This window comes from Mastigoproctus giganteus, chromosome 8 (assembly GCF_048544385.1).
Source record: "Mastigoproctus giganteus isolate SK-2022 chromosome 8, ASM4854438v1, whole genome shotgun sequence".
Lineage (NCBI taxonomy): Eukaryota > Metazoa > Arthropoda > Arachnida > Uropygi > Thelyphonidae > Mastigoproctus > Mastigoproctus giganteus.
Genome location: NC_143582.1, coordinates 39,157,608 through 39,171,917, shown reverse-complemented (window position 1 = coordinate 39,171,917; position 14,310 = coordinate 39,157,608). Strand labels below are relative to the sequence as shown.

At 37.0% G+C, this 14,310-nt stretch overlaps 1 protein-coding gene across 3 annotated transcripts in view; it reads right to left on the bottom strand.

Annotated features, from left to right (window-relative positions):
• Window positions 1–14,310, bottom strand: part of Lerp (lysosomal enzyme receptor protein) — a 441,548-nt gene that overhangs the window by 235,457 nt on the left and 191,781 nt on the right. For all 3 annotated transcript variants that reach the window (XM_090379899.1, XM_090379900.1, XM_090379901.1), the window contains exons 21-22: window positions 8,866–9,085; window positions 1,122–1,496 (exon numbers count right to left, since the gene is read on the bottom strand). In XM_090379899.1, coding sequence (XP_090236025.1) covers window positions 1,122–1,496; window positions 8,866–9,085 — 595 coding nt within the window. The remainder of the gene's footprint in view (window positions 1–1,121; window positions 1,497–8,865; window positions 9,086–14,310) is intronic.

Genomic DNA, 14,310 nt, shown 5'->3' with positions numbered 1-14,310 from the left:
ATCACCACAGAAGGCACTGTTTGCAACCACAGGAAGTTGTTTCATAATGCAATTTGCTTTGATCACAAAAAAGAAAAAAAAAAGTAACATTGAAAACTGACCCTGGAGGAATCCCTCCTCATAACAAAATATCCAAGACCAGGTTGATACTATATGAACTTAACACAAGAGGTGACCTCTAAGATGGTTTATAAACTGACATCTCCTGTTCATGTGCCAGGAAAACACCTTGGACAGGTGTTTCTATTTGAACTAAAAAGTCCAGTGTGAACTTGTTCCTTCAGAAGCCACGCTGCATCATGGAGAGGAGGTCACTTGATTCCAAATACAGTGGCTTGACTGTAGTTCCTTCAAATATTTGGCGGTCTGAATGATTTATTATGAGTGACAACTCACTATATTCGCAAATGGTTATATTCGCAGGTAAAGAAAAATCACTTTAGGGAAAAAAATTAAATAAATAATTAAGTTTGCATGATTAGTTGATTAGTGATGCAGCACAGATCACAAAAACATTTTAAATTAGAAAAAATAAAACAAAAATGGCCCATCAAAGACTTCAGCCTGAAGGATTAAGCTGATTATAAACTGACATTTTTTATTGATGCAAAAAACTTCAGTTTTTCACATCAATAAAAAATGGATGCTTTGAGTGAAGTGCATATTATATACATTTTTTTTTTTTTTTCCCCCAACAAGGGCATAAATTTGTTGCTGTTGACATTCAACAATCCATCCTCAATATTTTGAGGATCACTGAATGGCAATGACCCTCAAGACTGGGGAAAGTTTACTGAAGTCAAGAGAGGGCACTGTTTGCTGTTAATTTTGTTTGAGTGAAGTATATATTATGCATATATTTTTTTAAATTTTAAATGAAGATTTTAAACATACCTTTGTCAACAAGAGCATATCTGGTATTGTACCGGTTATCTGAATATTTCAGCTATGGTGATAAATAAATTAAAACTATTTCTTAGCAGAAACTTGCTGAATGCTCATTTCATTCTATTAGAAATGAAACAAGCAATATCCTAATCTGGACCTACAGTACATATTGTGATAATTCAACATGAAAACATAGTAGTAGTAGTAGTAGTGGCAAAAATAATCATATTTACCTTTTGAGAGTACCAGACCTCTGCATACATTAATTACAAATGTAGCGTCTGAAATTAAAGGTGAACGTATGATGTAATTACTTTGGTGAAGAGTCAGGCTACTTAAATCATAATGAGTTCCATCAACATCGTCTGTACTGCAATCTACAGCAATATGTGGTGAGCAAGCATATGATGTTCGCCACTCAAACATGTATGTGCAGTCGTCAGTTTCAGAAATAAAAGAGGGACCAGTTTCTTTTCCTGTAGTAGAGTGATCACAAATAAATGTTATGACAGTTGAGCGGTTATACTGCTTGTGGCAATTTCCCTTTCCATTGTCGTATGTTAGCTGAATTATGCCACTTTTATATACCAGCTGATTATTTGGAAGACCTAATGTATAGTGAAATTTGATTAGCAAAGAACATAAACACATCTGGTATGAATGGCACATCACAGCATTTTAAAAAAATCAACACAAAAATAATTTGTAGTATGGAATGGCACCAGGATCACAGTATTTTCTGTGATACTGCCACACTATATTACAACTTTATTTTCAAAACTTAACAATATTTATTTTTTATTTTTTTATATTTCAGTTTCATGCATTAAACAGAATTTCACATATTATATTTAAAAAAATATAATGTATGGAACAATTTCTCACACAGAAGAAAGAAATCAAGAATTTTTACAAGATAAAAATAAATATATAAATATAGCATTTTATTGCCATATTTACATGTATATTTATAATAATCCTAATTATGTCTTGAAAGATATAATTAGGATTATTATATTCTCAAAATATATATAAGATTATTATGTCACAACTGTGATTTCCATGCTGATACCCATTAAATCACCAATATTTTTCATGTTATCAGATATATTTTCCATATTGCTATGATTTTTTCCTATTTTTATTATTTTGATACAATATACAATTTGAAATTATTTTCTGCATCATTAAATTTCTAATGAGGCACAAAAATTGAAGTTCTTAGATTAAAAAATTCAGCAAAGAATATACAAAAGAAAACAAACAACCCATTGCCAGAGTTAGTAACACCAAATTGTATTACTTCATCACTAAGCAAATAGAACCAAGTCATATTTGAATGTCCGATTTGTAACCAAGAAAGGGTTACTTCATCTTGCCTGCTGGACTGGAAGCTAATATGTCATGATTGAAGAATTTTTTTAATAGACAGTTTGTTGTTGGTTTAGTCTTGCTATTGTCATTTCTATGAGGGCTGTTCAATAAAGAATGATCATAATTTTCATGAACAACCATACTGCTTGCAATTTCTATCTGAGCTGCAGAATTTAAGACCAACCCAAGCTGCATCACAGCAACTCACAGTTGACTCATGCACAAGGTGTGACCTTAGGGGTCAGTCAAGTTTATGTTTGTTCAGTTTCACCTACGTAACATGGACATGACCTGCAAGGAACAGTATGCTGCTCACAAATTTTGTTTCTACCTCGAGAAAACATCAGCTGAAGTGTAAGAAATATTAAAAGAGGCCTGTGGTGAATCTATGCTTCCATATAGCACAGCTTGCAGGAGATTTAGAATGTTTAAAAATGGACATGATTCAATCACAAGAAACAGTGGTCCTGGAGATCCAACCACTGCTGTCACCACAGAAACCATAAACACTGCTTCTGTAATCATGATCATTGTATAACAGCAAGGCAACTGGCAGAGATGTTGACAATATCAGTAGGTATCACACATGGTATTCTCCATAACCATTTGCACATGTTTGTGCACCCTGGGTTTCAAGCCAACTCATACCCCAAACAACTGAAAGTTGCATGGTTTGTCAGGGGTTGCAATGGAAATTATGCAATGGCGAAGTTCTGCACAAGGCTTCATCATTTTGGCCCAGAGAGCAAGCAACAAAGCTCTGTTTGGAAGCCAAAATCATTGGCAATACCAAAAAAAGTAAAAGTTGTTGCTTCTGCAGGAAAGGTTATGGTCATCTCTTTTTCTCATATTCAAAGAATGGTTACCAGCATGTTGTGCCACACATACGATTGTTAAGGGACTTTACTACAGAACAGTACTGTGCACTTCAGGGATCACATTCATCACAAACAACCACAACTGCATGAAGCTGAGTGGATGCTAAATCATGACAAGGTGAGATTTCACATTGCTTGTATTGCCATTGAGTACTTGGCCAGTGTAAATGCCAATTCTCCCCCCCCCCCTCATCTGCACTAAAGCCCTTGCCTTGCACCCTGTCCCCCCCCCCCAAAAAAAAAGTTAAAGAAGAAGGTGCGAGGAAAAATTTTCCAATCAGAAGTTTACATCAGAGCCGATTCTCAAACTCATATTTAAAAATGGCTTCTCATGTTTGAAAATGTTTTCAAAAAAAAAAAAAAAAAGAAATGTTGGAGTAAGTGCATTTCATCAAATGGGGACTACTTTGTAAAGGACCATCAAACATCAAAATATGGATGATTAATAAAGATATATTTTCAATAAAAAAAAAATTTATGATCATTCTCTTACCAACTGCCCTCATATATATCCATCTGATGAATAAAGTGATTTATAGTTTGTATACAGTACTGAGTGAAAGTCATATCCAGATGTGGCAGTTTCTTTTGCCAACTGTCTCTGCTTGTTTATTTCCAACTATTCCCAGGTATCCTGGGATCCAGCAGAATGTGATACCAAGATTGTTTCATAAGCTTTGGCACTGAGTAATGATTTGTAGAATTAAATATACTGTGGTATTAGCATTCTGCAAGGCTGCAAAAAGTCAGTGAAAACGATGCTATTCACAACTGGTCTATATTCAATTTGGTTTACATCATCAAGATAGCTTGTAATTCAGCAGTAAAAATGGATTCTTGCTGGAGTCATTGAATGAATATGCTATCCAGAAAGTGTATTGCAGCCTCCAGTAAATGTTTCTGATCCATCAGTAAATATATATATAAACACAATTTACATCTTGAGCAGCGTATGCTGTGTGCAACTACTAGTAGAGTTATATGTAGATATGTTTATCACCAGTAGTGAAAATACAGGTTTAACTCTCCTTCATCGTGGGGAGGTTGAGCTATCATAATAACTATGTTATCATAGTTAAGGTCTCAGCTTAATGCAGCAGATCTTTCATATGGATGTAGTAGTAGTAGAAGTGGCATGTGACGCAAGAAAGAAAGTGTATGAGCTTATGCAGCATCAGGCAAAAAAAAAAAAAAATATCACACCATTCCCTCCAAATGCCTGTCCAGTTCCTCCTTAAATTTATTCAACCTATCAACTTCCACAACGACAGATGGAAGTTTGTTCCAGCAATTAGCCAGCCGCTGGCTAAAGGAAAATTTCCGCACATCTATTCTACATCTGTCTTTTCTTAATTTGAATTTATGCCCCCTTAGGTTCGTAATCTGAACAAGTCGAAGGATCCCATCAGAATTCAGCGTGCTCAACCCATTCAAGGCCTTATACACCTCAATCAGATCACTGCGCAGGTGCTTAGTCTCCAGCCACTGCAATTTGCAGAACTTAAGCCTCTCTTGGTAAGAGGATCCCTTCATTCCCCTCACCAATCTTGTTGCCCTTCTCTGTACACGCTCAAGCAAATCTACATCCTTCGTAAAATGAGGCCTCCAGACCTGTAAGCAGTACTCAAGGCATGGCCTAACCATTGCCTTATACAGAGGGACAATCACCTCCTTTTCCCTACTAGCAAAATTCCTATATATATATCACTGACAAAACCCCATGACCTGCCCTGGCAGCCTGTCTTCATTGCTCAGAAAACTTCATATCTGACTGCACAATTACACCCAGGTCTTTTTCATTTTCTACCACCTTAAGTGTAGTACCACACAGTTGGTACGTTTCTCTGGGTTTACTTCTACCCATATGCAGTACTTTGCATTTGTCAAGGTTAAACTTCAGTTGCCACTTCTTAGCCCATCTGTCCAAATTATCTAGATCCTGTTGCAGTAGCACGCTGCCATTACTGTCATTAACAACCCCGCCAACCTTTGTATCTTCTGCAAACTTCGACACTAAGCCTGATATACCTTCATCAATATCACTGATAAATATACAAAACAACAGTGGATCCAACACCGAACCCTGTGGGACTCCACTAATAACATTAGTCCACGAAAAGCAGCACCCATTGATTACTACCCTCTGTCTTCTCCCACTTAACCATCCTTGTATCCATTGTAGCAACTTACCCTTAATACCATTCTGCTCCAATTTGTACACAAGATGTCAACAAGATGTTGATCTAGTTAATGTTTTCCCAGTTTTCTGAAAGCAGGTGGGCTCTAGTTAGATTATCTGGGATGGATGGATTTGATCTGTTCTGTTGGCAGAATATAATAATAGGTTTGTTGTTCAAACTGTAGTAAGATCATGTACGTAGAGACTTTCAACTGGTGAAGTGTGGAAATCTTCTAGTGTTATACATGAGTCAGAGTTGTTTAATATATTCAAGGAATGTTAGGTTTTTTTTTTGTTTTTTTTTTTATCCAGAGACTTGGTACCACAGGGATCATCTGTCAGTCATGCTGCATTGGGTTGGGCTGGTTTTATTGGTATTAGGCCATGATGCACTAATTCTAATAATTAATTTAAAATCAGAAGTGACCTATAAATAAGTTGCAACATCAAAATGTATATAAAAAAAGTAAATCTTGATAAAATCAAGTAAATAAACAAAGTGTATCTGATGGCTATTAAGATGCATTTATATATACAAATACAAATTTATAATTTTAAAACTTTAAAAATCTCAGACACATCACCATAATGAGATAAAATCTGACTGAGTGCATATCATTCAGAGTCAGATGTAAAGCATTAAAACAGAGACAGCATGCAATGATAAAATTCTGACATTCAATAAAAACAAGCTTGACAGTTAAAATGGTGTTACTGTATTCAAATACATGCAACTCTCGGTTTACGAAAGACTTCCATTCCAAGGCTTTTTCATTATGTGTATCTTGCATTCCTGAGCTTTTATGATATGTTATCAGCCATTTTAAAGCATTAAAACCATGTACTAAACATCATATGGTCTATACAATATGTTTTATTATAACGTATGTATGCATTATGGTTTATTATATACGATACATAACGTAAAATAAGGAAAGAATGAAAAAACAAGATATCTTGCTTGTTAATTTTAATTAAAAACAAAGAGTTACAAAATAGAAATAAAGAAAATGAGTACAGTACTAACATAATATATGTACTGTATTCAGCTTTTACTCGTCAGTATCTTCATCAGAGTTCAATATCTTCATAATATCCCCCAAGCCTTGTTTTGAGTATTTTTTTTTTTTTTGCAGCTGTGCATTCTGCATTCCACCATCGTTTTGGAAATGATGGAAACTAGATAGGTAGATTTTTTGGAATTCTAGCTGCAGCTGCATAGGCAATATTTTCTCTGACGTATTCCACTGCATCATTGACAGGTTCCTGGTTGACTGCAGTGATGTTAAACTAAGCCAGATGTTGGAAAAAATTCCAGTTGGCCTGATCAAGTTTCTACCAGGATAGTCTAAAAAGTAGACCATCTCCCACCAAGTAAGCAGGTTATGGTAAAAATAAAATCAAATGTCCCCCCCAAAGTGCATATACAAAAGAATAGTAGTATCTTCTATAGCTCTGATCCTCTTAAGCTTGGCCCTTTTATATTGATCAGGTGTAAAAAAAAAAAAATTTCAGAGTATCTCAAAAAGATATGCACACATTTTAGGAAATAAAATTAATTACAAACTTCAGAATCTTTTCTTATTGGGTGTAACCAAAGTTTGTGGCACACGGTGAATTAACATGTTTAAGTTGTCCATTGCTTCACAGCAGCAAACAATTGAATGACAAAAGTTTCCAATGCAACTACTGGGATAGTTTTGTATTCTTGTTTAATTATACATAATTTTCTATAATTTTATAATTTTCTATAGTCAGGTAGCCTCACAAGCAGAAGTTAAATCAGACAAATATGACACATACTTGACAATTCCTTGTTGGCCTGCCTACCAACCAGTCTGTGAAATGATTATCAAAATAGGCCCTGCTATCACAAATGATAATATGATGGTGACCTGTCTTGTTGGTAATAAACTACTTCATCCCCAAACAGCTCAAAAATGGTAAGGCATAATGGATACATTAAACGTATGGAGGAACATGTCACTGGTAAATGTCTCTTCAAAAGAATAAATAAATACAATGCAACAAGTCCCTTGGATGAGATACCTTACTAATCTGTAAATCCTGGTAAATTCACTGCCTTCTCTACGTGAATTTATGGATTATCAGGGGACTGATACATAAATTTATGTCAGTCACTGTAAAAATAGCCAGAAAAGCTTGAAGTGAAAGCTTTTAGCACAATCTTGTCAAAAAATCTTGCATCCTTGATCACTCTGCTTCAAACCATTCACACAACTAAGAGAATGCTATACTATATAAGCGAAGATGATCCTCATCATCTTCACTCATATAATATAGCAGCCTTAGCACATAAGGTTCCCACTTAGTTCTTCTAAGAATGATGTATAATCACCCTGCTGATTCTAGGCTCACATGCAGCTTGTTTACAGATTATCGTGTTAATCATGAAAACTGCTGCAACACCATACCAGAATTTCTCTGGATCATTGAGATCTTTCAGATCTTTGCTTGCACAATTCAATACTGTACATGTCAAATTTATCATAAATTCTTGAAATTGTTCTTCATGGTGGTGATTTTGTGGAAAATGTCTCCACTCTCATTGAACTACACACTCTTGGATTTCCAGTAGCACTTTAAAATTGCTTTGTGCTGTTCAAACATCAAATGACCACTATGTTGTTTACACTTTGCATTATGCATATCATTTTGCCTTTGTTTTAACAACTAACACCAACTTTTATTAGCAAAACATATTACCAAAGATAAAAAAAAAAAATTTTAAGTTCCACAATAAATATGTGATTAAATATTTATAATGAAAATGCGTGTACATCTTTTTGAGACACTGTACTGGGATATGTGGTTTACAATAGTTAAGTCAATATACATATTATTCACGAAATCAGATTCAGCATTTCATATATTAAACAAATGCTGCATATGCCACTTGGAAAGCACTTACTTTACAAGCCTAGAGTCCAAACATGTACAGTACCAATATTCCATTAGTTATTCAATATTGTAATAAGTGCTGCTGTTTATGCATCCCGCCCCAAGAACATTTATGCATATGAAATATAATAGGTAAACATGCAAAAATATGGCCCCCCCCCCAAGAAAATTTATGGACATGACACTGTTTGCCTTCTTGCCATAAGCAATAGTTTAAAAATAAAATTTTAATTTAAAAACTTACCATAACAACATGAGAAAAGCCAGTAATGTTCACTTCACTTTAAATTTTTGTACACCATAATACAATTATTTTCCTCATAATGATAAAAAAAAGTATAAATCACATTTAAAAGCCTACTGAAATGGAACTGAAAAGGGGGTAGACTCAAGCGGTTAAAAGAAAATATTTCTAATAGCAAAAATACATGTGAAGCACAATACCATTTAGCTTACATTAGGCTAATTTTATCCCCATACTATAACAAGGCTGGCAGGATATCACTACCATGCAAAACAGAATTGCAACCATATTGAAAATAAAAATAAAGCTGAAATTCTGGTCATTATTTTATAAAAATGATATCTATTTATAACAATATGTATGTCACATTCAGACCTTACCAGCATTAATAGCAAATTTATCATCGTTGTGTTTTAACTGGCAAACAGCAAAATCTTTACAGCCATCTGGTACCTGTGAACCATTTAGCTTTCCACACACATTTAACATATAATAAAATTCTCCAGCTGGTATTCTATAAAATTCAGCCTTAAGAGGACTCAGATCATACTGATATCCATTAGCAAGGTCATTCACCATGCAGTTATTTCCTCTAGTTTCCTACAAGAGAAACAAAGCATAAGTATTTAATGTGAATGCAAAATTAATAATATAATTTACAATAAAAAAAAATAATTATTCATACAAAAAACAATATATATATTGTATTCTGTGGTGATTTTCATGTGCATGGTCAGCATATCCACAGAATGAAACTTCACAAAAGACTTTGATTTGATTTTTAATGGTGCATTGGCAGCTAAGGCCATAATGCGCCAAGTCAAATTTAAAAGGCTACTAAAAATTTTGGTAATCTAGGCTACCATGTCAAGCAATTAACTATTATGTAAAAAAGGTATAAAGTATAAAACTTAGATCTTTGTATACAAATTAATAGATTGCAAAATGTTAAAAAAGGTCAGACATATTGTCTCTGTCACCTATTATCTGACTGAGTGTAAGTGGTTCAGTCAAATTATTAAAAGTGGTAAAACACAAGCGTTGTGCTTCTATAAAAACAGGACATTCTATAAAAATATGACTGATGGTTAAAATAATGTTACACATCTCGCACACAGGTGGATCATCCGCCCTCAGCAAATAGGAATGTGTTAGATGACTATGACCTATGCAGAGCCGAGCAAGAACAACTTCCTCTCTTCGAACCGTGCGTAGACTGGACTGCCATTGCATAATTACAGGCTTTGTGATGTAGTTTATTTGTGGCCTGTCCGTGCCAAGAATCTTGCCATTGGGAATATAATTTAGAGCGTATTATTTGCCTGTAAGTCTGTATAAGGGACTGACGGGCAATGATTATCCAGGGAAATGGCTGATTTGGCAGCGGTATCAGCTAATTCATTTCCCCGGATCCCAATGTGGCTTGGGATCCAGCAAAAGCGAATATTAAATTCTAATTCCACGAGAGAAAAAAGAATCTGCCAGATTCTGGACAGGATTGGATGAGGGTTATACCTCACCGATACAAGAGCCTGTAACACGCTTAATGAATCACAATAAATCATATACCTCTGGTAGTTGCGATTTTTTTAATGTGATCTACGGCTGTTTCTATTGCACGCAACTCTTCAGTATAAATGCTAGTTTCTTGTGGGATCTTATTGGATAACATTTCGTGAGGGAACACAACAGCAGATCCCACATAACATTCTAACTTTGAGCCATCTGTATAGACTGGCAAAAAGTCAGAATACTGCTGTCTATGTGATGCAAAGAGTTGCTGGTAGACAGATGGCGGTATAGTAGCCTTCTCCCAGATATTAAGGGAGAAGTCACAAGTTGGAAAATAGGCATGCCAGGGTGGAAGGAATTGCCTGGGTGACTGGGCAACGTTGTCTACAGTCGTGTCTAGTTCATTCAACAGCCCTTGAATCCGAATACCAAAAGGTTTGTTGGCAGTCCGACAGGTGTTGTAGAGGTTTTCCCAGCATGGCTCAAAAATAGATGGCCACGTGGGATGATAGGGCAGGGATTTCAATTTGAAGGCATACTGTAAGGACAACTGCTTACGTCGAAGATCTAGAGATGGTTCATTAGCTTCAATGGAAAGGCTTTGGACAGGAGATGTGCGAAATGCTCCAGTGGCTGTCCACATGGCCTGATGGTGGATTGGATCTAACCAAAGTACACTATCTCTAGCAGAACCATAAACCTGAGACCCATAATCGAGTTTGGAACGGACAAGTGCTTGATAAAGACGAAGAAGGGTAATACGATCAGCACCCCACGAAGTTGACAAAAGGGCACGAAGGATGATAAGCCCTTTAACACATCTTGTCCTAAGCTGACGAATATGTTGTAAAAATGTCAGCTTCTTGTCGAAAATAAGTCCAAGGAATTTGAATTCTGCTACAACTGGGTTGTTGCTTTGCCCAAGCCTCAATTCTGGGTCAGGATGAAGATTACGTTTGCAACAAAGAAGTGTACATAGTCTTCTGTGATGAAAATCTGAACCCATTAACCAATGGCCAAAGACCAAGTTGTAAGATGATCAATGGTTTTCTGCAGTTGCCTTTCAATGACTCTCATATTGCATGAATGACAAAATATAGCAAAATTGTCAACATAGAGGATATTGTTTACCATGGGTGGAAGTTGTTCTGCAATGGAGTTTATTTTGATTGCGAAAAGCGTGACACGTAGAACGGATCCTTGTGGGACTCCCTCTTCCTGAGAGAACACCCGCGAGAGGATGGATCCTAAATGGACTTGAAATTGGCGATTCGAAAGTTTTTAATAAAAAGAGGAAGATTACCTCTAAGACCAAAGTTATAGAGGTCTTTTAATATTCCAAATCGCCAGGCTGTGTCGTACGCTTTTTCAATATCAAAGAAAACTGCTACCAGATGCTCGGATTTAATAAAAGCATCATGAATGGACGTTTCCAATCGGATTAAATGATCCAAAGTCGATCTATTTCTTCAGAAGCTGCACTGAGTCCTGGAAAGCTGACCATTTATTTCCAAATACCATACAAGGCGTGCATTAACCATTCTTTCCAGGACTTTGCACAAACAGCTTGTCAGAGCGATAGGATGATAGTTACTTGGATTTCTAGGATCCTTTCCTGGTTTTGGGAAAGCAAGAACGATAGCCTTTCACCAGGAATCCGTAAATTGTTTGTTAATAAAAATCCTGTTAAACAAAATTAAAAGGTGATCCTTAGATTGTGGTGAGAAGTGTTTTAACATTTCATAGTGGATGTCATCGGGGCCCACAGCACTTGCATGCGTGAGAAAGAGTGCTGCATTTGACTCTTCCTGTGAAAAGGGCTTAATATACGATTCAAGCCCATTTGAATAGAAGTTTAGTGGGTTTTTCTCACTTTTCTTTTTCAGGGCCAAAAACTCTGCAGGAAAAGATGTTATTGCAGCGATTGCAAATGTTTCCCCTGGAGTATTTGCAACTGCAGTTCGATCTGCAATTAGACATCCGTTCTGCTCGAGGATCACTGAAGGGCATGATGGATATTTTCCCTTAATTTTCTGGATCTTATCCCATACTACTTTTGAGCTAGTAGCCTGAGTTATGGACAATGTAAAACGAATCCAAGATTTCCTTTTGCTCTGATGTCATACTTAACGATCAAAAGCACGCGCACGTTTAAATGATATTAAATTTTCAGTCACGGGATATCGGCAGAATATCCCCCAGACTTTGTTTTGTGCTTTTTTTGCTGCCGTACATTCTGAATTCCACCAAGGTTTGGGAAATAGTGGGAACCGGATGGATGATTTTGGGATTGCAATTGCAGCTGCTTGTACAATCATTTCTGTGACATATATGACTGCATCACTGATTGGCTCCTGACTGACTGTAGCAATGTCAAGATTTGCCAGACGTTGAAAGGCATTCCAGTCAGCCTGATTAATCTTCCACCGCGGTAAACTAAATGACAAACACGGTTTACCACTAGTTAGGGTGGTTATCATGGGGAAGTAATTGTTTCCATATGGGTTTTCTTCTACCTCGCAAGTAAGTGAAGGAAGGAGAGCAGATAGAAAGATCAATGACAGAGAATGTACAGGTAGGCATGTGGAAGAAGATGTCTGTTCCCACATTTAGGAGGGAGAGGTCATTGTCAGTGAGAATATGCTCTATGACCCCTTCCATTGATGTTAGCACTACCCCACAGAGTGTTTATGTCCACTGAAAATTCCCAAGAATTAAACAAGGGGAAGGCAATTGCATGATAAGATCATCAAGGTCTTTCTGGGGGATGTCAATCCCAGGTGGTAAATAAACAGAGCAGACAGTTAATAAGAACCTCACCGTAAGGCAAATTGCTACAGCCTCAATGCTAGTTGTAAGCTGCAAAGGCTGAAATGGGATCTAGTTGCCGATGAGGATTGCAACTCCTCAATGAGCAGGACCATCCACAATTCTATCCTTACGAATGATGGTAATGTTATGCATGGCGGGGGTCATCATTTGCCTTTAAATAAGTCTCCTGTATGCAAAAGCAAGCTGGTTTGTGCTTTTGCAGGAGTGCCTTGATGTCATCAGTATTTTGCCAGAATCCAAGACAATTCCACTGTAGGAATTTAGCCATTATTTGGACTTGGTGCATCCATCAGGCAGCTTCCGAGGTGCTGAGGGCTTAATTTTGTCAGTCTTGGATTTATCTTTCCTGGGGAAGTATGGATGCTGTCCTGTGTCCATTTCTTCCTCCGCAAAGAGTTCCACGACTGACTCATCGTGTACTTCCTTGGTTTCAATATCCGTTATTTCTTGCCCTGAAGTGGGCAGTTCACTTTTCTGTGATGTTAGTTTAGTGCTCGCTGTTGATAATGCTGGAGCACTGGGAGGTACCGATATTGGAGTGGCAGCCGACTGCGATTTTTGGGTGGACTTTATTTAACTCAATAAATAGCAAGCAATAGGAGTAAAAGAATCCCTTGGAGGGGACAGTCATATCAGTTTGGGTCCCGATGGTACTCTTACCAGAAACTTTCTGGGCATATGAAAGCTTCCCTCTATTTATTGGTTGAATACATTTTCTGGCCTCTGGGTAGGAGATGTTCAGCTCTGTTTTTAATTTTTGAATCTCCTTTTCATCCTTCCACCGCTGGCATGTTCAAGAGTATGCAGGGTGCTTGGCAGTTAGTATGCAGGGTCCTTGGCAGTTAGTACAATTAGGCTTAGGAGCTAGACATTACTTGCTCTCGTGATCTTTAGCACCACATCGAGCACAGGCAGGGTTACCACGACAAGCTGTTTGTGAGTGGCCGTACTTTTGACATTTAAAACACCTCAATGGGTTTAGAACGTAAATCCTCATTGGGCAGTTTAAATACCCTGCCTTGATGGAACTTGGAGGCCGTGGGGTGTTAAATGTTAGGATGAGAACTCGGGTAGGGACGAGATTCCCATCCTTTCGCATGGATATTCGCTTCACAGCTGTCACTCCTTGTTCTTTTAATTCAGAGCAGATCTCTTTTTCAGAAATTTGAAGAAGATCCCACTCTGATATGACACCTCTTGAAGAGTTCAGAGTTTTGTGAGGGGTTACGATGATGGGTATTCCCCCTATAGATGTGGCCCTCAATTTTTTCAGCATGCTTTGTGTTTGATGCTTCAACTAAAATATCCCCAGAACGCAGCTGTTTTATGGATTTGGGTAAACCTGCCATCCCTTCTAATCCTTTCTGGATACAGAAAGGTGACATTTTCCCAACTGACTGCTCTCCGGTGGAATGGAGAATGAGGAAAAGAAGTGTCACAGATGGTGTTTTCTCCTCAGTTCTGGCTCTTTTAACAGAATT